The 22532-nt window shown below is 39.3% G+C and overlaps 1 protein-coding gene across 3 annotated transcripts in view; it reads left to right on the top strand.

Moving 5' to 3' along the window:
* LOC122808957 (semaphorin-3F-like) overlaps window positions 1-22297 on the top strand; it is a 961051-nt gene extending 938754 nt beyond the window's left edge. For all 3 annotated transcript variants that reach the window (XM_044080116.1, XM_044080115.1, XM_044080117.1), the window contains one exon: window positions 20761-22297. In XM_044080116.1, the coding sequence (XP_043936051.1) occupies window positions 20761-21153 (393 nt within the window). In that variant the 3' untranslated portion in view covers window positions 21154-22297. The remainder of the gene's footprint in view (window positions 1-20760) is intronic.
* The last annotated feature ends 235 nt before the right edge of the window (window positions 22298-22532 follow it).

Raw genomic sequence — 22532 nt, 5'->3', positions numbered from 1 at the left:
ATTTATGGAGACTCTTCCACTTAAAAATTATAACTTTTGTCAACCTCAACACCTTCCATGATACGAAGCAGATCTCTTCCCATTGCTGAGGTGTAATCTGAATCTTAAGGGTGTGATCCCATCCCTGCTTAATTGAATTCATCCCAGCTGTATCCTCTTCAATTAATTATTTATACAGTTAAGAGATCTGTCCCTTTTTAGTTTCTGTATTTTGCTGCATCTCTGAAATCCATTGGACTACTGCCGACCTCTCAACTAGTTCATTGCTTCCACACCTAGAATTATTTGAGACTGTTAAAAGGTCACTGAAATGTATCAGGCAAGTCCTATTCATCCCTTGCCTCCTCCCAAGTCAGAACACATTGACCCCCCCCTAAACGTGTGTTCCCATTATTGTAATCTTGTACCCTGCTCTGCCCACTGCCTGACCACCATACAAGGTAATCTATCCTGTTGTGCACTGCCTATTGGTAGTTTCCCATTTCCTCAGCTTCCCTACATTACATGCCTGCTTTAGGAAGGCCCATAGATCTATGTGCAGATCCAGCTTGTCACTTTGTTGGCAGTATCTCAAAGACTTTAGTGATATCCCTTCTCCCAAACCACCTGCACTTCTGCTTTAATATATCTTTCCCACTGCATTTTGACATTTGGTAAAATGTAGTAACCATATTGCCAGTGAGTACTTGTCTAAGCCTAATGCACCTAGGCATCCCCATGTGTACCAGCATTGCCAGCTTTGTCCAAGCAACCCCCACTACAAAAATTCCCTTATCCAGTTCAGGAAACCAACCACATCTTATCACCAAGGCAAAGACCAAAAAGATTGTCCTAAATACAGATCTGTGGGAGTACATGCCAGTTAGGTACTTGAGTTTTGTGGTCGAGTTTCAGATTCAGCACCTTCCACTTTAAAAGCTGATCCTCAATAGAGCTCATTACACAAAAGTAAGACTCTGACATAGACTCCCTATAAGTTTTGCACAACCACATTCCCAGATATTTAAGCTTATTCTGCACTCCATTGGCACTGAGATTCTTCTACACTAGCCAATTGCAGAGTTTATAGTTAGAGCAGACATTTTACCAGTGTTGATTTTGTGTCCTGACTTTCACTATAGTTGGCTAATACCTCCAAAAGGAGGGCATGCTCTCTGTTTGCTTAGAGTAAGGATTATATCATCTGCATACCATGTCACCTTGATGAGTTAGCTGTCCCCAAGAAATCTACTGATAGTAGAGAGCCTGATCTCCTCCGCTTAAGGTTCTGAATATATTGCAAACAAAACTGGGGAGAGTGGACAGCCCTGATCTGTCCCTCTGGAAATTACTAGAGGGTGAGAGAGTATGGTCATAATTGTAACCCTTACAGTGGAATCATGGTAAACTGTAAGAAGGATTGAAATCCATGATTCAGGCAATCCCACTTTTTCCAACACTGCAAAAAGAAAAGGCCAGTCAACACAATCAAAAGTCTTTTTGGTGTATTTCTTGGGCATTTTGATTGTATATTCAGACAGATTTTCTGGGAGAATAATAAAAGAAGGTAAGTTATTTTCTGAAGCTTAATACTAGAAAGGCCACAATACAGGGCTTCTATTAACATAACTAACAAATAAAATACTACTCCCAGTACACTCAAGAAAGACCAGAGACATTTAGAAACACTGAAATACAAAAAGAATACCCTCCTGTGAGTTAAATACTACTACTATTACTATTCTATTTAAAGTAATATAAAACACACTGCAGATTGAACAATGACTAAGTAATTTGTCTAATATTGCACTTGAGTGGGTTAAATAATATTGACTATGGCTATAATAAATAAATATTGCAATTACTTGGAATATATGTAAGTATTGTATATATTGCACAAATAAATAAAAATTGACTTATTATATGTCCAGACCCCTGGGACACAAATAAATAAAAAATTGACTTATTATATGTCCAGACCCCTGGGACTAGTGTCTGAGATCAGGTGTTTAATCACTGTAGGTTAGAAACTATTATTGAATTCTGTAGTCCTGCAGTGGATGCTGCGATATCTCCTGCCCAATGCCAGATGCTTAAACAGTCCATGTGCAGGATGCGTGTTGCCTCGTATTGTTTTGGTGGTCTTTTAGATGCTTCTTGCAGAATAAAGATGTTGTATCGATGGAAGACTGGAACCTGTTACCTTCTCTGCAACCCTCACCACTCTTTGTAGTGCCTTCCTTTCTGTAACTGGGCAGCTTCCAAACCACACTGTGAAGTTGCAGGTGAGGATGCTGTCTATTGCACCTCTATAGAAGGTGGACAGAATATGAGGAGGAAGCTTAGCTTTTTTCAGTCTTCTTAAAAATTGGAGGCATTGGTACACTTTCTTGACTATTTGGCTGATGTTTCCTGACCACGAGAGACACCCAGGACTTTCATACTCTTAACCCTCTCCACAGTCCACCATTGATCCTGAGTGCTTGGTGTTTTTTTCTCCTTTTCCTGAAGTCGATGATAATCACTTTGGTTTTGCTTACATTCAGGTCAAAGTTGTTCCCCTCACACCAACTGATCAGAGATGCCACCTCCTCTCTGTACGTACTTTCATCCTCCTTTGTGATGAGGCCCATGACTGTGGTGTCATCAGCAAACTTGATATGGTTGGGCTTGTGCTTCACATGGCAGTCGTGGGTCAGAATGGTGAATAACAGTGGGTTGAGAACACATCCCTGTGGAACCCCAGTGTTAATAGTGATGCACTTTGATGTGTTCTTACCCAAACACACCCTCTGTGGTCTCTCAGTCAGGAAGTTCAGGATCCACTTACAAGGATATTTACTGATTCCTAAATGTGCCAGTGTTTTAATGTGTTTAATTTCATCTATATGTTCTGCAACTTATGAATACTTTATTGACAGTGTTCTTTTTCAACTTGTTGTATCTGTCCAAATATTTACACTATGGGTATATAGGTTCACACTGTATGAAATGAAGTTGTAATTTTTACTTAGTCAATATGTTCTTCTGTAATAGGTAGTGCAATATCTTTGTTTAACTGTAACCATTTTAAAACAATGTGGAGCTTTTCTCCCCAAGCATCCGCTGAAAATGGAATATTATCCCAGTCAAATTTTCCTGGTAAACAAATGTCAAATAAAATAAATAAATAATTTTCACACTAAGACATTTAACAATCCTACACATCTGCAACATTGCAGCATCAAAAGTATTCATGAAACATTGTACCTACACTCTCAACAGGCAGTTTGTGTGCTAATTTAAAAGTAGGCCAGCATTACTTGCACTCTCTAAGCATAGGTTTCTCAGTGAAATGCATCTCAGCCTCTGAGTGCTAACCAGAATGTATCTGTATCTTAGGCACCTCAACCTTGAATTGCCAGTTATGGTGTTGCTACTGTAGGCATCTCAGCCTCTGTGTACTAGTCAGAGTGTCACTACCTTAGGTATGTTGGCCTGTGAGAGCTAAAGTGTCCTTAGTTTAGGCATGTCAGCCTTCTGGTGCTAATAAAAGTTTTCCATCCTTAGGCACATCGTAGGTCTTTGACAATCCTTAATGTTTTCCTGCTTTGTAACAAAAGATTAGATTAAATTTCAGTTTATTCAGGGGCTAAACCTCTGTACTGTAACACGGGTGTCGTCACTGCATCACACAGCAGCCTGCAGTTCAAACCATCTAAACACTCAGTGAAATCCCACATAGGTTAATAGGTTCATAGGTTGGTACTAGGCTCTCGGCCCTAGGGCCTATACAAGCCTAGCCATAACAATTCCCTGGCTTTTTATTCCCACACTATTTACTTCCTGGACCCCTGTGTATACATATATATATATATATATATATATATATATATATATATATATATATATTCACACATATATACATATACACATACATCTACACATACATATATACATATATACATACACACACACACACACACACACACACACACACACACACACACACACACACACACACACACACACACACACACACACACATATATATATATATATATATATATATATACATATATATATATATATATATATATATACACATATACCCAGACACACACACACACACACACACACACACACATATATATATATATATATATATATATATACACACACACATATATGCACAAATACACACACACACACACACACACACACACATATATATATATATATATATATATATATATATATATATATACACACATACAGACACACTCATATATATATATATATATATATATATATATATATATATATATATATATATATATACACACACACACATATATATATATATATATATATATATATATATATATACATACATATACACTTGTACACATATATATATATATATATATATATATATATATATATATATATATATATATATATATATATATATATACATATAAAGAAGTGGGAATGTCAGAGAGATGAAGAAAGTAGACAGGAGTATAAGGAGATGAGGTGCATGGCAAAGAGAGAGGTGGCGAAGGCTAAGGATAAGGCATATGAAGAGTTGCATGAAAGGTTGGACATTAAGGTGGGAGAAAAGGACCTGTACCAATTGGCTAGACAGAGGGACCGAGCTAGGAAGGATGTGTAGCAGGTAACGATGATAAAGGATAATGAGGGAAACATACAAGCGAGGAGTGTGTGTTAAGCAGATGGAAAGAGCACTTTGAGGGGTTGATAAATGAAGGGAATAAGAGGGAGAGAAGGTTGGATGATGTGGGGATAGTGAATCATGAAGTGCAGTGAATTAGCAAGGAGGAAGTAAGAATAGCTATGAAGGGGATGAAGAACGGAAAGGCTGTTGGTCCAGATGACATACCTGTGGAAGCATGGAGGTGTTTAGGTGAAATGGCAGTAGAGTTTTTAACCAGATTGTTTAATGAAATCTTGGAAAGTAAGAGGATGCCTGAGGAATGGAGAAAAAGTGTTTTGGTACCGATTTTTAAGAATAAGGGTGATGTGCAGAGCTGTAGTAACTACAGAGGGATTAAATTGATCAGTCACAGCATGAAGTTATGGGAAAGAGTAGTGGAAGCTAGGTAAAGAAGGGAGGTGATGATTAATGATTAGCAGTATGGTTTCATGCTGGAAAAAAGCACTACATATTTTGCATTCAATAACATGGGTCAACTTAGGTATGTTGTCTGATCCCAGCCTGGACCTTAAGATCACAGTCAAAGTGCTCTCTCATATCTGCTTGTCTGCTTGGTACCCCTCCTAATCTCACTTTAGTGTTTCCCACTTCCTTACTCATTGTAGCAACATACATCCTTTCCTTTAAATTTACAGTCACCAGAGTTCTTCTTTCAGCTGATGGTGCAGACATTGAGTTCCTATCATAATTGCAAGGATCGTTGTTGTGATGCTTGGAACAGGAAGACTAAATTTGTGAAAATGCTTCTATATAATAGGTCTGAGTTTGTGGTCCCAAGTGGACCATTGCCCTTAGTCCAAGGTAACATTGATCTTAGATTTACTACACAAGTAGCAGTGATGTGGAGGATGTAACTCCCCCACATCAGAAGATGTACCCCTTAGAGAAAATCCTTGATGGCATTACAGAGGGTTTCAAGAATCATTCTTTTTCTTAGCTGATCTGCTATTTTTTATAGCTGCGGGACTCATAATTATGGATTTCACACTTTCCAATTAAAAAACAAAAACAATGGGAAGCATATACATGAAATGTGACAGAGGACATTAACAGGGGAGTTATACATCTAAAACAGACCAAAAATTGGGGAAGGTTATGAAATGGGCAATTAAAATTTAGCATAAGACTTTTGTAATGATCTGAATGTAGTAAGTTCACAGTACACACCCTGAACATGTACACAATTAATTAATATGTGTTTTAAATAAATGTGTTTTAAATGCCTTTTCAAAGCAAAATATGCTATCTATACATTTAGTTTAAAGTGCCAAAACACAAACCACACTGGGAAATAAATAATGCAATATAAAGCATACAATAATACAGTTGTATTAATGCTGTTCAATGCCATGCTTAAATGAATGTGTTTTTAATTGAGATTTGGAGACCAGTACATTAGAACACTACAGTACATTTGCATAGATGTAGTTATATCCATACCAAAAAGATAATAATAATTTAAAAATACTGGAATCTCCATCATGACAGGCTTTTCATGGTTTTATATACTTACATAAAGATAGCTAGAGAGAAAGATAGATAGATAGATAGATAGATAGATAGATAGATAGATAGATAGATAGATAGATAGATAGATAGATAGAGAGATAGATAGATAGATTTTTTTTTCTATTTTTCCATTTACAATTTCCAGAGTTGAACTTTTGGAAAATGTTAAATTGTAATGTGGTAACTCGACTGAACATACATAAACCACCTAACTGCCGCTGTAAATAAAACTGATGTGATATGAGCAGGCTTAGTGACACTGGTGAGAAAGCTAACTACTGAATTTTACACTAGTTACTCATTCAAGTTTTGAAACTTTGAACGTTTTGAATGGAGATTGCCATACAGAGCGGGATGGAAAATTTAATGTTTTCCTCACTGTAGTACAATCTTGAAGTTGGTATATTTAATTAGCAGGGGGTGTGGGGGTGCAGGGGGCTTGCCCCCCTGCAAAAATGTAAAATATTTAAATTTTTTTTTATTTTAGTTTTGAAGTTTCAAAACTTTGATCATATGGTCTTGGGCATATGATGTTCAAAGTTTTGAAACTTTGGTAATCTGATAGGGTCCCATAAATGCATTTTACAAACTGTGTATTGTATACTTCTGTGGGATCCACATTTACACATTTGCACACTAAGTATATGAGTAGCAGGATCCATTTTCGACTATGGCAATAAGTTGTATTTTGAGCCAATGTAATAAAATTTTAGAGCCTACTGTTGATGCTAATGATATGATGCTAGTCAACTGTTCAGATTCAGGAAATGAAAATTATTGGCTTAGCAAAACAAGAAATAGTCATGTGACCAGAATGAGAGACATGGTTCACCCTGGGGCATTCCATAAGGCAGACTAAATTTATCAGACTTTTTTTTTCAGATATCGTGCTGTATAATTTGCCAGATAAATAGGATGAAAGTAAGTTCTCTTCCAGTAGGATTCCTTTTGAAATTTCAGTGACTGCTATTGCAATTTTCAGAACTCTAAGACTAAATGTAGGACAAGGGAGTATTCATATGCAGTATGGAAATGAATATAGTATATCTGTGACTGAGGTACCTCTGATACCTCTGATTATGAGGTACAGTAATCACAGAGTTAATATTTATAAATAATGGTGGCACACCTGCATGCCTGAAAATGCAGAGCAATGAAACCCCTACAAAATAATTCAGTGGTATTGTAGCAAGGTTTGACAATTGCTGTTATACTGTATCACTGTTTAGTTCTCATACTTTTGGGACACACAATTATTGGTCTCATATTTACAATAGGATTATTGCATTCAGGCTCTTCTGATTTATATGTATTCAGTTAAGATGGAATGGCTAATTGTGTCAAACGCTATAGACAAAACTATGTCAGCCATAATGTATGTAACTTTTCAATCACTTTCATCATTGCAGTCATAGTTATTATATTGGCATATAAAACACAGATGGAAGAGAGTTCATGAGGTCATGGAACCTTCAGCTGGCATGTCACAATATTCTCTGCCTTCTTCTATGAAAAATTAGATTGAAGATGGGCAAATAGCTTCACAAATTGTTCTAGTCTTGAAAACACTTCTTCAAGAGAAGATTGCTCAATATCTCTGAAAAAAATAATTTGAACAATCTTCAGTCATGATTGCGGAATGGTTTAACTGAAGACAAAGGCAGGTAAATTGTCCCCAAGTCATTGCTGAGAAATTACATCTCCAGGGTAGGCATAGTTTATGAAAAACAAACAGGTGGGGAATCTGTAACAGATACAAGTTGAAATAGAAAACAAGTCATGTAGGAATTCAGAGATGAGGACTAAAGAAAGTCTGGTTTTGGCAGGATTAACAAAAGGAATTCTCAGACAGAACACAGAAAAGTTAACTTTAATCCACCAGAACAAGAGTAATGAATAGAGAGAGAGAGAAGTTCAGAGAGGGGATCTTATAAATGTTATAAGAACGGAACAATACTGATGTTTGTCAGTCTGTGTCTTAGACTGGCTGGAACATTAGTAACTACAAGCACTAGCAGGCAACCATCTTAGGGCATTGTAAGACTACCTGCCTTTGTACTTGGCTAATGACCACGTTATGCTGAAATCTAGGGAATAGAATGGTGGCTGCAGGAAATCAGCAAGCCAATGAGCACAGGTCCATCTGATCCATAGTAACTATAAGGGCAATTGACTTTATCAGTAAATTAATTCTTAAAATGCATCTTAAGGTGGAACAGCTGAAATGCAAAAGACAAATGATCCAAGACAAAAATGATCAAAGTAAATGGTAAGTTTTCACAGAATGTGTTGAAGGAACTGCAAGAGTAACTGTCATTCAGTGCAGTAAAATATTGCATGATAATTGTAATAAACAGATACCACAGGCTAGTGTGACTGTTGGATATCATCAGAAAAGATCTGGTGGATGTGAAAAGGGTTTTCTTATATATCTCAGGATGAAGAAAGTAGAGAGCACCTAATAAAATTGTTGAAGATGTCAGGGTAAATGCAGTCAGGCACAAATTGCACAGACAAGTACAAATAATAGGGGAAAACAACTCTTTTGATACCATCTTGGAAGGAAAACATAAAAAAAGACATTATTAATCTCTGTGATGAAAAGAGTGGGGGAAGGCACTAAAGGCAGATAAAATTAACACTTCTTTAAACATTACTACTCATAGAAGAAAGCAGCAAGTTTCCTTTCTTCAAACAGATTCAGTATGGCTTGTTTAGCATTCACAAAGCAAAGCAGTTAGTATTTATAATAGCAATAAGCCCTCAGAGCACTAAAGAACTCATCAGACATTTGGGATGCATGCCTAGGCTTAAAAAGGCCCTTGTGGTCATTAGCCTAGTGAACATCTATGAACCTATGAACCTATAAGTTATATAAACTAACTATAGTGTTGAATGGAGGACACCTATCTTTTCCCACATAAAAAAACTGTGGGACTGACAAAAAACCCTATTAATAAAAGCAATAATGCAGCCATCCTAGTGTAAGCAATTTTCAAAGCATAGGCTGCTGGAATACTGCAGATATTAATTCACAGCTGCGGTGCATTTTGCCTTAAACATGTTCACTCTCCATTATAAAATGTCTGATTCTGAGCACAGTTGTGATGATTATGGTCTCCAAGTAATACTAGACACAGAGCCATAGATTGTGGGTGAAATTATCTAAACATTCCTCTCAACTGTCACTGATTTCTCAGAATGTACCCGATTTTGCCTATTTTTGCCCTATCCTTGTAAAATTTTTGATGTGGATTATAATCAGTCAGTAATGCCAGTCTTTAGAGTTTCAAGCTTTTTATTGCTCAGAAAATGCACATTGATGCCAAACTTGTTGTTCTATTAACTTTTTAAATGAATTAGAATAATATTCAAAATGTGTTACTGATTTGGTGACATTATACCCCCCATTATATTTGGTTCTGTCCAGAATTCTTGAGCAAAGAGATACATTTCTGAAGCTTTTCAACAAGAAACACACCAGTCAAAGCCTCACATCAGTGAAACACACACACAGAAAAGCAATTTTGAAGGGGAGAGCAAGCCTGTCTACAAACTATGGGGCCTTTACCCCACCCCATCCCTCACATATATTCTATAACTCCATGGCTATTCAGTCATGGAGAGAATAGAAAGGCCGCTACAACCTGGATCACTGCCAGTATGCAAATGTAAACTGCACCTGCAATAATTTAATGTGGGAAACAGATCAGGGAGTTCAACATCAAGAAAAGAACTCGATGAGTTGAAATCTGATCAGCTTAACACTTGGCCAAGAGTAGGGTGGTCAACTTCATTTTTATCATAAATTGCACGCTAATACATATTCTCATATTTCAGGATTTTTTTGTTTGCATATGTTGACCTGGGAAGGTCAGGATGGGAAAGTGGCCCGTTTTAGCAGAGGCTCATCCATTCAGTGAATTATAACAGCACTTAAACAGAATCACTGGTCTGAGGTTTTTGTTTCTCCTTATTCTGGCTTTGTCACTAATGCTTTGGTGAAGAGTGGGCACTGGCCCAGTAATCAAGGAGAACCAGTCCTCACTACTAGCTCCAGTTAAGGATGTACACATTGGGAGGATGACAAGTACACATGCAATAAAGTACAATTTCCCTTAAGAGCACACATAGATCACAGTCAGTCTGGGGCTGGTTTCTCCCTCTTTCTCCAGATCCCCAATAAGACTCCCACTGGCACAGCTATAGGGTTAAGATCTCAGCTGAGGGGTCTATCCAAGACCTCTAGCACCCTCTCTGTCCAACCAGTGCTTCATGTCCCTGCCCAAGTAGCTGACACATACACACTTTGAGATTAGATTTATATACAAACACACATACACACACACTTGGGGAAGGCTGGCACAGGTTTACTAGCTATGCCCCCTTCTGCCCAAACTATAAGGTAGTTATCACTGCCACCAATCCATACTTATCAGCTACTATAAACGCCCTTGCAAAGGGTGACCAATCCTACTGTGTAATGTTACTATTATCCAAATGGCAAGTGTGACCAAGACCAAGGCTATTTAGGAGTGGCCTGTACAGTGTCACCAAATACATATGCAAGTACCTAAGAGCTTAAATATGTCTCACAAATATCAGCCACAAAGATATGATTAAATATATTTAATAATAAATAATAAAATAACAAGACAATGCTCAATCAACACAGTAACTCCAGAGTTCAGAATCACAGGAAATATTTTAAAACAACATTGCAAGACAGTCTCAAATAAACACAGAAAACATCTAAACTAATCTTTACTATATTCCTGTGTATATCTAAAAAAAGTATTGTACCCTAGACTTACTTACAGAACAAGGCAGATGCAGAAGTGCTATATGGATGCTTTTAGGTCCAAGACAAGATACAAAATGCCCAGTCTCTCTCTCTCTCTCTCAGAGAGTTCTTAAATTACTATGAAACATTACTGCTGGGTCAACTTGGATGACATCACTCTGTCACCTGCCTTTGGTTCCCAGGCTAACAGATACCACCAGTATTTTATCATCTCTGTGTGAGAAGTACGTACCTGTCAGATGTGCAGCTGCTAAGAAGCAATAAACACTTTCTATTTTAAACCTAGTAATTAAAATTACTTTCAAGATAATAGAAAAACTTCTAGCTCTAGACATTGTGTCTGCTTGCTGCATGGAAACTGAAAGAGAACACAATTGTAAAACATTTTGATTCCAACTTATTTCCTTGAAGTTTTGCAAGTTAACCCTTATGTTCCAGCTTCTACTATTAAAACATACATATGCGCAGGTATATAGTTTATGTACGTTTCTGTTCTTTTCCAGTAGGGTACACTGTGGTTACATTCTTGAAGCTCAGTACATAACATACAGTTATGTATAAATCATAGCAATATTCACAAATGACATAGAATTATTTACAAAATTCCAGCTAGCCGGCAGCATCACAACCCCCCCCCCCCCAAAAAAAAAAAAACTCAAGCTAGTTTTTCAAGTGCCCCTTGAGAAACATCACTTGAGAGGATTGAGCCTGTCTGGGAATACCTTACCCCATTCCCTGTCTTGAGACTCCATCTGCATTGGCATTGCCAACCCCATTACAGTGCTGCCCTGTCATATCATATGCTTGCAACCCTAGGCTCCACCTTAGTATAGCATTTTGCTGGCTTACTCGATGTAGCCATGTTAAGGGATTGTGGCCTGTAACTACGGTGAATTTCCTTCCATACAGATAAGGCTGAAGTTTCTGCAGTGCCCACACTATGGCCAAGCATTCCTTTTCTACAGCTGCATAGCATTCCTCTCTGGGCTGGAGCCTATGACTGAGATATACCACTGGGAGCTCTTCTCCCTCTGAGGAAACTTGGCTAAGTACAGCCTCCACCCCATGGTTTGAAGCATCCACCTGCACAACAAATTATTTGCTGTAATCTGGACTGGCTAACACAGTGGGTCCTCCCAAAGCACCTCCAAGCTTCTGGAATGTCTGCTGATATGCTGGGGTCCACACTAATCTTATCTGGCCTGTTTTTCCTTGTCAGTTCTGTGAGGGGAGCAGCTATGGTACTATAACTGGGGACAAACTTTCTGTAGTACCCTGCTGTCCCTAAGAATGTCCTCACCTGCTTTTTGGTAACAGGGGCAGGTCATGCTTGAATGGCTTCCACTTTGGCAGGTTCTGGCCTGATCTTACCTCTCCACACTCTATGTCCCAAGTAGGAGACCTCTGTCATACCCACCTGACATGTGCTGGGCTTAATGGTCAACCCTGCCCTCTGTAGTCTGCCCAGTACCTCCCTGACATGCTGAAGGTGCTCTTGCCAGGAATGGCTATAGATGACAATCTCATCTAGGTAAGCAAGGGAAAAATCTCCTGCTCCTGCTGGGATATGATCTACCAGCCTCTGGAAAGTCACTGGGGCATTTTTCATCCCAAAGGGCATCTTCATGAACTCATACAAGCCAAAAGGAGTCAAAAAGGCTGACCTCTCTCTAGCACTGGGAGTCAAGGGCACCTGCCAATAACCCTTGGTAAGATCAATAGCGGTAAGATACTTAGCCCCACCCACATAATCTAGGGCTTCATCTGTCCTAGGCAAGGAGTAAGCATCTGACTCTGTGTGACTATTTAATTTCATGTAGTCCACACAGAACCTGGTGCTGCCATCCTTCTTTGGTACCAGTACCACTGGGGAGACCCAGGGACTGCTGGACTTCTCAATTACCCCTAGTTCCAACATTTCCTGTATCTTCTCCCTCAGAGTCTGTTTGACTCTCTCAGGCACCCTATAATGGGCCCACTTAATAGGCCTTTGGGGTCCTCTATCCACATGGTACTGCACCAGGTGGGAGCACCCTGGTTTCCCAGTGGAATATGTCCCCAAACTCCTGTAACACTGCTCAGATTTCTCAAACCTGGGTAGGAGATAGCTGCTGGGACATTGCTACCCCCTTCCACTGAGGTGTCAGTGTGAGCCTCACTGAGGAGATCAATCAACAGATCCCCCTCAGACTCCTCCTGCAATCCACTACAAATACTCAGCACAAGGGCATCCCTATCATGGTAGGGTTTCATCATGTTAACATAGTACAATTTGTGCTCCTGCCTAGCAGTTCTACAATGTAGTTAACATCACTGAACTTCCTTACCACCTTGTAGGGTTCCTCTCAGGCTGCCTGCAGCTTGTTGTTTCTGACAGAAATGAGAACCATTACCTGATGCCCTAGAGCATATTCTCCAGCTCGAGCATTTCTGTCATACCAGACCTTTTTTTTGCTGTTGGGCTTCTTCCAGATTTTCCTGGGCCAAGCCCATGCGTTCCCTGAGCCTTGTCCTGAAGTTTAGGACATATGTCACAACAGACTTCTTTTTGGAAGTCACACTCATCTCAAATCAAATCTAGAGGTCCCATCACTATGCCTATACAGCAACTCAAATGGTGAAAAACCTGTGGATTCCTGGGTCATCTCTCACTGTAAGCAAACAACAGATGGGGCAGATATTTGTCCCAGTCCCTCTTAAACTGGTCTGCAAATGCCTGTAGCATTGTCCTGAGTGTAGAGTTTAACCTCTCAACAAGACCATTAGTCTGGGGATGGTAGGGGGTGGTCTTTAGGTGCTTCACCCCACAGTACTTCCACAGACAAGCCAGCAACTCTGACATGAAATTGGTACCTCTGTCAGTCAGTATTTCATTTGAGAAACCTACCCTGCTGAAAAATCTCTAACAAAGCATTTGCCACCTTTTCTGCCTCAATGGATGACAGAGTCACTGCCTCAGGATATTTGGTAGCATGACCTAGTACCACTAGGATATATTTTTCCTATGGAATTTGGGGTACTCAGAGGCCCTACAATATCCATAGCTACCCTCTGAAATGGCTCCTCAATCACAGGCAAAGACATCAAAGGAGATTTCACCTTGTCTCCTGCCTTGCCAACCTGTTGGCACTGCTCACAGGTCCTGCAGTACCCTGTTACATCTCTGGAAATCCCAGGCCAATAAAAGTTCTGCATAATATGTATCTTTGGATGTTTTATGCCCATATGACCTGCAAAGGGAATATCATGGGCTGTGGCTAAAAGTGCAAGATGGTAGGCTCTGAGCACTATGAACTGCTGCATTCTCTCACCCTCTAGCCCTACCTCAGGGGTCCACTTTCTATACAGTAACCCTTTGTCCCAGTATACAGATTCCCCCTTCCCTTGAGAATCAGGTGCCTCACTAGCTACTTCCCTAAGGCCTTGTAATGTAGGGTCTGAGAGCTGAGCCCCTCTCAACTCTCTCTTAGTAACCCTTCCCAGCTTTCCTTCCACAGGAAGTCTGGTATTCTCTGACAGCAGTGCCTTACTGTCAGCCTGGGTATGACTACTCACCTCTGCCCTTGCAGTCACTCTGTTGAAGGGAACATCAGTACCCACAGGCAGCTGTGGCTCACCTTCAGTCTCACTGCTACAGGGTAGCTCCCACTCTGATATAACCACCTCACCAATCCTGGCTGGACGTGTGTGGTCTGTCTAGGTCTCTCCTAGGCTACCAGACCCACATGGTTGTCTCCAAGCCTGACTACATATAAATGCATGCACACATGGTACTGCATTACAAAAGCCATTCCCTATCTGGACATCTGCAGGGATATCTTCAAACACACCTACTTGCTGGCTTCCTTTTCCACCCTCCCAGTCAAGGTGAACCCTAGCCAAAGGTATTTGGAATGGGGTCCCTCCTAAAGCTCTGACTGGAGTAGACTTCCCAAGCAAGTAGTTCTCCTCTGTAACCATTGCAGGCTTCACAATGGTTAGGTCAGAGGCTGTGTCTGTCTTAGCCATGGCCTCTTTCCCAGTCACTAAGATAGAATATAAACTCTTGTGGTAGTTTGGTACCCTTGTTGTCTCGAGACAACCTACTGTTGGCATTTTGACATTCCCATTTATTGGTTCTCCCACCTTTTGTTACCTACCTTGCCTCCATGGATATCTATATACTACATTGCCCCAGTGGTTGCATTTAAAACATTTAACCATTGGTCCTGGATGTGTACCTGGACTAGTGGCTTCTCCTGCTGCTGGCAGAATCTGTTGGGGCAGTCTGGGCTTCCCACCATGGGTTCCCTTAGACCCATGAGTAGCACTGGCTGTCCATTTCCTGTGCAATGATGCCCTGCTTGCTGGTTATAGGTCTCCCTTCTTCCCCAACTCATCTGCAGTAAAGATTGTCCATCAGCTAACCAGATTCTCGTGACCTCAGCAAAGTGCTAAGGGCTTGTTCCCTCACCAGAAGGTCTGCCAGCCCTTCAAAAGTGGTGACCTGACATCCACTCACCCACCTATGAAAAAAATTGCTTAGTTCAACAATGTATTCAAACACACTTTTACCTTCTTACGTCTATGCTCATGAAACTTTTTCATATAAAAATTCAGGTGTTAGCTTAAAGCATTTTAACAAACACATTTTGACTGTATTCTAATTTAAACAATCGGTATCAAACAGTTTAGAAATTGCAGTTACAGCTTTACCATGGAGTAAGGGGGTCTTGAACCATACCCAGAGCCCTTGGTCAGCAGTATATTGTTTACATACCCTCTCAAACATATGAATGAAACTATCAAAATTACCCCCTCTGTAAATTGTGGAAATAATTTGCTGACCTTTATTGCTTCTGGTGTTCGGTTACTCCATTCCCCATTGCCTCCATGACTCTGGTGAAGAGTCAGCATCTCCTTTTCATGTTATCTCTGCCTCATTCTCCTCAGCCTGCAGACATTGCAGTTTCTCATTTTCCTCAGCCTCCAAACGTCTCAGTCTCTCTGCAGCTTCTATTTCCAAATGCTTGGCCTCCAACTCAAGTCACTTTAACTCCAGACAGATTTTTAAGTCCTGTGTTGAAAGGTTGAGTTATCCATTTTCTGAGAGTTGTACATCTCCAAGGCCAGTCTGATTGTTCTCCTGGTTGTTATTCTACAATGCAGCTGTGACAAAAGCTGCAATCATGTCTGCTTTAGTCAGGTTGGCATGCACTAGTCCTTTAGCCTGGCACATCTCAGCCAACTGGCTCCTTGTCAGCATGCCATACTCCTCTGCTGAAATGTTTGCCTGCTCTCCCTGACTAATTAAGCTAACAAAAAAATAAAATAAAACAATTGTGATAGAAACTCTGAATGTTCACTGCGTGACTGATTGAGAGTACAAACACCTTCAATCACCACTGTACACAGCCTACAGGAATTCAATATCCACACCACTACAAGCCAATTAATATGTGATGTGGCTATTTCACTACTATCAACCAATTATAATGTGATATTTCTATCCCACCACTGCCAAACAATTATGTGATGCTCCTGCACTGGCCCAGTAATCAGGGAGCCTCAGTCCTCACCACTGGCACCAGTGAGGAATGTACACATTGCGAGGATGACAAGTACACTCCCAGTAAAGTACAATTTTCCTTAAGAGCACACAGAGATCACAGTCAGACTGGGGCTGATTTCTCCCTCTTTCTCCAGATCACCAATAAGACTTCCCACTGGCACAGCTGTAGGGTTAAGATATCAGCTGCAGGGTCAAGCCAAGACCTCCAGCACCGTCTCTGTCCAACCAGCGCTTTATGTCCCTGCCCAAGTAGCTGACACATCCACACTTTGAGATTTGATGTATATGCACACACACACACACACACACACACACACACACACACACACACGCACACACACGCACACACATGCACACACACGCACACACACTTGGAGAAGGCTGGCACAGGTTTACTAACTATGCCCCTTCTGCCCAGACTATAAAGTAGTTATCACTACCACCACCCCTACTTATCATCTACTATAAAGGCCCTTACAAAGGGTGATCATTCCTACTGTGTAATGTTACTATTATCCAAATGTTGTGACCAAGACCAAGGCTATTTAGGAGTGGCCTGTACAGTGTCACCAAATACATATGCAGGTACCCTAAGAGTTTGAATACATCTCACAAATATCAGCCACAAAGATAGGATTAAATATATTTAATAATAAATAATAAAAGACCAATACAATACTCAATCAACACAATAACTACAGAGTTCAGAATCACAGGAAATATTTAAAACAACATTGCAGGACAGTCTCAAATAAATATAGAAAACATCTAAACTAATCTTTACTATATTCCTGTCTATATCTAAAATAAATTATTGTACCCTAGACTTCTTACAGAGCAAGACAGATGCAGAAGTGCTGAATGGATGTTTCTAGGTTCAAGACAAGATACACAATGCCCAGTCTCTCTCTCTCTCTCTCTCTCTCTCAGAGAGTTCTTAAATTACTATCAAACATTACTGCTGGGTCAACTTGGATGACATCACTATTTGTCACATGCCTTCAGTTCCTAGACTAACAGATACCAACAAAATTTTATCATCTCTGTGTGAGAAGCACATATCTCTCAGATGTGCAGCTGCTAAGAAGCAATAAAACACTTTACATTTTAAACCTAGTAATTAAAATTGCTTTCAAGACAACAGAAAAAATTCTAGCTCTAGACATTGTGTCTGCTTGCTGCATTGAAACTGAGAGATAACACAATCATAAAACATTTTGATTCCGACTTATTTCCTTGAAGTTTTGCAAGTTAACTCTGTATGTTCCAGCTTCTACCATTAAAACATACATTTGCACAGGTATATAGTTTATGTACATTTCTGTTCTTTTCCGGTAGGGTACACTGTGGCTACATTCTTGAAGCTCAGCACATAACATACAGTTCTGTATAAATCATAGCAACATTCACAAATGACATAGAATTATTTACAAAATTCCAGCTAGCTGGGCTGGCAGCATCACAAAGAGGTTGAGAGCTACATGTATAGTCTTGATGGCAGTCCTATAGTGGGCTTTCCTCAAGTACCACTAACTTGTTATGAGCTCACTAGATTGTCATACCTCAGAATAAGGTCACCATCCGACCAGCCACTTTTGACAAATCTACGATTTAGACGTGTATTACTGCACATTTGTCTATCATGGTACTATTTGGCTGCCATGTGATAGTCTTCACAATTACTGGTTGGTTTATACTGCTAAGGGGAAGGAGGCTCCTCCTTGTATTTTACCAGTAGGTTCTTAAAGCAGGAACCAAATGGAAAATGCACCAAACTAGCCTGTGTACGAACTTCATTTATTGCAGTAAAAACACACCAAGATTAAGCGCTTTCATCTTTCACGTAGAAGACTTCATCAGAATAAAGCACACTGATTCAAGAAACATTTTTATACCAGTACATGTTACATAATAGATAAAATTGAGCCAATGGTATTGTTAAAAAAGTCACATGTAGAATGGTCACATGAGCAATATTAAATACACAGGATGTTAGTATTCAAGCCAACTTAGCTTTTTACAAATAAGACACTGTTATATATTAAATACCTTCAGCATATGTTTAAAAATGCAGGCCCAGTAATGCATGTAAAAATGTTAAAGTACTTAAAGTTTCATAGATTTTTCTTTCAGGGCTGGAAATATTGTCAAGGAATCATTTATACCTGGTGGAAAATTAGCTGCTAGTCTGAGTTGCCAAACCAGCTGTTTTTTACTTAATACATTCTTCCAGTCACCCCCCCCCCCCAAATCTATGCCCACAGCATCCAAAATACCAAATTTAAAACCTTTAAAATTAGAACATGTGAGGGAATGCCTATGTAATGCACTTGACTAGACTAGCAGCTAATTTTCCACCAGGCATAAATGATTCCTTGACAATATTTCCAGCCCTGAAAGAAAAATCTATGAAACTTTAAGTATTTTAACATTTTTACATGCATTACTGGGCCTGTATTTTTAAACATATGCTGAAGGTATTTAATATATAGCAGTGTTTTATTTGTAATAAGCTAAGCTGGCTTGAATATTAACATCTTGTGTATTTAATATTGCTCATGTGACCATTTTACATGTGACTTTTTTGACAATACCATTGGCTCAATTTTATCTATTATGTAACATATACTGGTATAAAAATGGTTCTTGCATTAGTGTGCTTTATTCTGATGAAGTCTTCTATGTGAAAGATGAAAGGACATAATTTTGGTGTGTTTTTACTGCAATAAAGGGAGTTCGTATACAGGCTTGCTTGGTGCATTTTCCATTTGGTACCTGGTCTTCTGTTATTCGCACTGCACCAGATATTTGGATTTAGGTTCTTAAAGCACTTGACACAGCCGTACGTTTTCAATTAACCAGGAAAAACATGTAAGGCAGTGGATTATAAATTCTTTACTGTACCACATAATTAATGCACATTCTGTAAACTTTGAAATGTATTATTGCTTTCTTATTAAATTAAGAACAAAATATAATATGTAAATTAGGAATAACTCAAATACATATATGAATTCCATGTAGGCGGTCAACCTCTCTGGCAGTTCTTTATTTCTGACTTTATTTTCTGAAAGGAAATGAGGAACACCTTATTTAAAGTCACTTGGCTGCACAAAATATATGGGGTGATAAAATATGTAAATTCACAGTTTTATTATTAGTTCAGCAAGATGAGGTGACATATCATCCTCTCTCAGCTGCAGAAAAACATATAGACATGACTACTGAATGCTCACTGCTATTCCACTGAAAGTTGTTTTGTCTTTCGGCTTTTCCCGGTTAGGGGTCACCACAGCGGAACTCCGGTCCGCTAATGATTGGCAGTAAATTTTTACAAGCCGAGTTGCCGGCTCTGACGCACAACCTTCAACGAAGGGACGCCCATTCACTCATGTCTCCACACAGAAGATGCTCTAGCTGAGAATCGAACAGGACAACGTCTTAATGTGAGGCGACAACGCTGCCGCAGCACCACCACTGTAAACAATTTATTTATTGAAATGAGTCCATCGCTTTTAAGGCTTCTCTAACTGCCAATCAATGAAAAGACCTGCAGAATCCTTATTTGTTTACACACTGTCCCACACTGACATATATGACTCATGCCCAATGTGGAAAAAACTTCTTATTAAACTAACTAAATAAAACATCTAGTTTTGAAATGGTTTGTCCATTTGCAGCTTGTGTCATGGGGAGCACAAAAATAAACTAGGAAACAAAATTAACAGCCTATTCAAACACACTGACTGTTTATTGTTAAAAAATGGAATTGCATACATTTATTATCTTATTTTAATATAAAAAGCTAAGGGGCTATTTACTAAATATTTTTGTTTACCCTAATTAATGTTTATCCAGTTTCTTAGGTAGCACTAAGCATACAGTTGCATGTACTCCTGACTGTGCTGTATGGTCCTCAGTACTTTTTATTCCTAAGATGATATTTTTGTTGACATGTTTTATTGAGTTTGTACACCGCTTGGAAGGATTCTAACCTCAGCAGCTGCATAGTTCTGTATTAAATCTATAGTTTCCCTTCTCTTGCCACCGTTTTTTTCTTAAGTGAATTTGTTTTAGTACTTTAATTACAAAAATGAAAGTAAAATATGTAAATCATATTTTCTTTAATTCAGTTGACAGCTTAAGATAAAAATAATGCAAAGGCATACGTTTATCTACTATTTATTTGTATTTCAGGTAAAACGTGAGAACCCCGTCTTGAAGACTGGACATGGAATTCTGTTGAAGTCAGTAGATAAAGAAGACAGTGGTATCTATCATTGTGTTTCCACCGAAAACAACTTTAAGCATACAGTGGCACGAGTGAACCTCCGCATTTTAGATCGAGAGGTTGTTGATGCTGTATCTGGAGATTTAGCTTTCCCAGCAAACTCTCAGTCAGACAAAGAGCTTTATGGGTGGACTTCTATTTCACAGCAGAAGGATCTACTCCATCTGATTGGCCAGCCAGAAATTCAGGTCATCAACCAGTATTGTGAGAATTACTGGCAACAACTGAACAGGGCACACCGTCCAAAAAGAACAAGTGATGCCTCATCGGATTTGCTTAAATCCCTGCGAACAAACTAGACAGAGGAAAAGGAAGCCCTATAGACCAATAGAAGACCAATATGGGGACATAATCATGGGGTGGGGAGAGCTTGTCAGGGTCTAGAAGGGTCAATGGTCAGAGATTATATAAAGCTGATCACATCTTATGGGCTTAACATGGGGCAGAATTTCTCTAGCACTGATCATTGCTTAGTATATCCAGGGATTTTGACCCTTCTCACCCATTACTGCTGTGTGTTTTTTTTTTTTTGTATTTTTGTGGAGGACAATGCAGCTTGTGTAAGACAATGCTCTCTGATGGTGCTGCTAACCTCCAGAGTATACAGTAAAGTTTCATTTACACTTCAGTATTGCAAACCATGCTAAAAATATACTTGCTTTACCATGTGCCTAGCCCCTTGATGAATTACCTAATCAGTTGTGTTTCCCTTTGTCCCTTCTTGTAACATGGTAAATCCAGTAAGACTATCGTTATGGTAAGACTGTTGCTTTGCACCATCTTAAGCACACCAAAGGACCTTATCTACCCTGTGTCAGATTCCCCAGTAGTGTGATAACATTCCACCTAGAATGAAACATTCAACATGCATCCCTTCTCATAAAGAAAGTTACTTTGTTTTGTTTGTGTACAACAAATTCCATTCATGTGGATTTATATTTAGATGCAACATGGACTGTAACTATAAGGTATGATAGGGCTGTATGCAATAGATTTTGTTCCTTCAGGTACACACTTTCAAGCTGCATCATCCCAGATGGCACCAAGGAGAAGACTGTTTAGGCATGTGCACATGTGTGACTGTGTGAGCATGTATATACTATATTATTTTTCGTGTATAACTCATCCTGGTGTTTCTTTTCTCCCAACTTCTGGTAACTTTAGACCATGCTATTTGATCCTTCCATTTGCCCTGATTTCCCATGCTAGTGGCAATACCCTTACATAACCCTTCCTTGGGATCATCTTCCTCTAAAGGAAGCCCTTATCCTGAGTGGGGATTTATAACAGTGCCCCACAGAGCAGGGGTACAGGCCAGACTGCTGCTGTCATACTACAATGAGTTGAGGAGTTTTCTTTAGTATTTTATTTTATTTATTTTTATTTTACATTTGTTAACCGGGGGTGTCTGACTGAGCCGAAAAGGCCCTTTTTCAGCAGAGGCCCGGGGGGAAAAGCTCCACATAGAAGAATTACAGATACATTTAGATATTTAGACATGATCAGTATACACACAAATTACAACAGACATGTTTTTATAGTGGTATGCAGCACATCAACAGTTACAGTGGAGAGAACAAACAAGAAAATATTAATTTAAAAATAAAGGTAATTAATTGATTTGTGGTGTACAGCTGAAATTTGGAACATAGGTAGAATACATACATAGTACACAGGT

The sequence above is a fragment of the Protopterus annectens genome, chromosome 8.part0, assembly GCF_019279795.1.
Source record: "Protopterus annectens isolate FY-2018-M chromosome 8.part0, PAN1.0, whole genome shotgun sequence".
Lineage (NCBI taxonomy): Eukaryota > Metazoa > Chordata > Ceratodontiformes > Protopteridae > Protopterus > Protopterus annectens.
The sequence above is the reverse complement of the archived record's forward strand: the minus strand, read 5'-3'. Positions and strand labels throughout refer to the sequence as shown.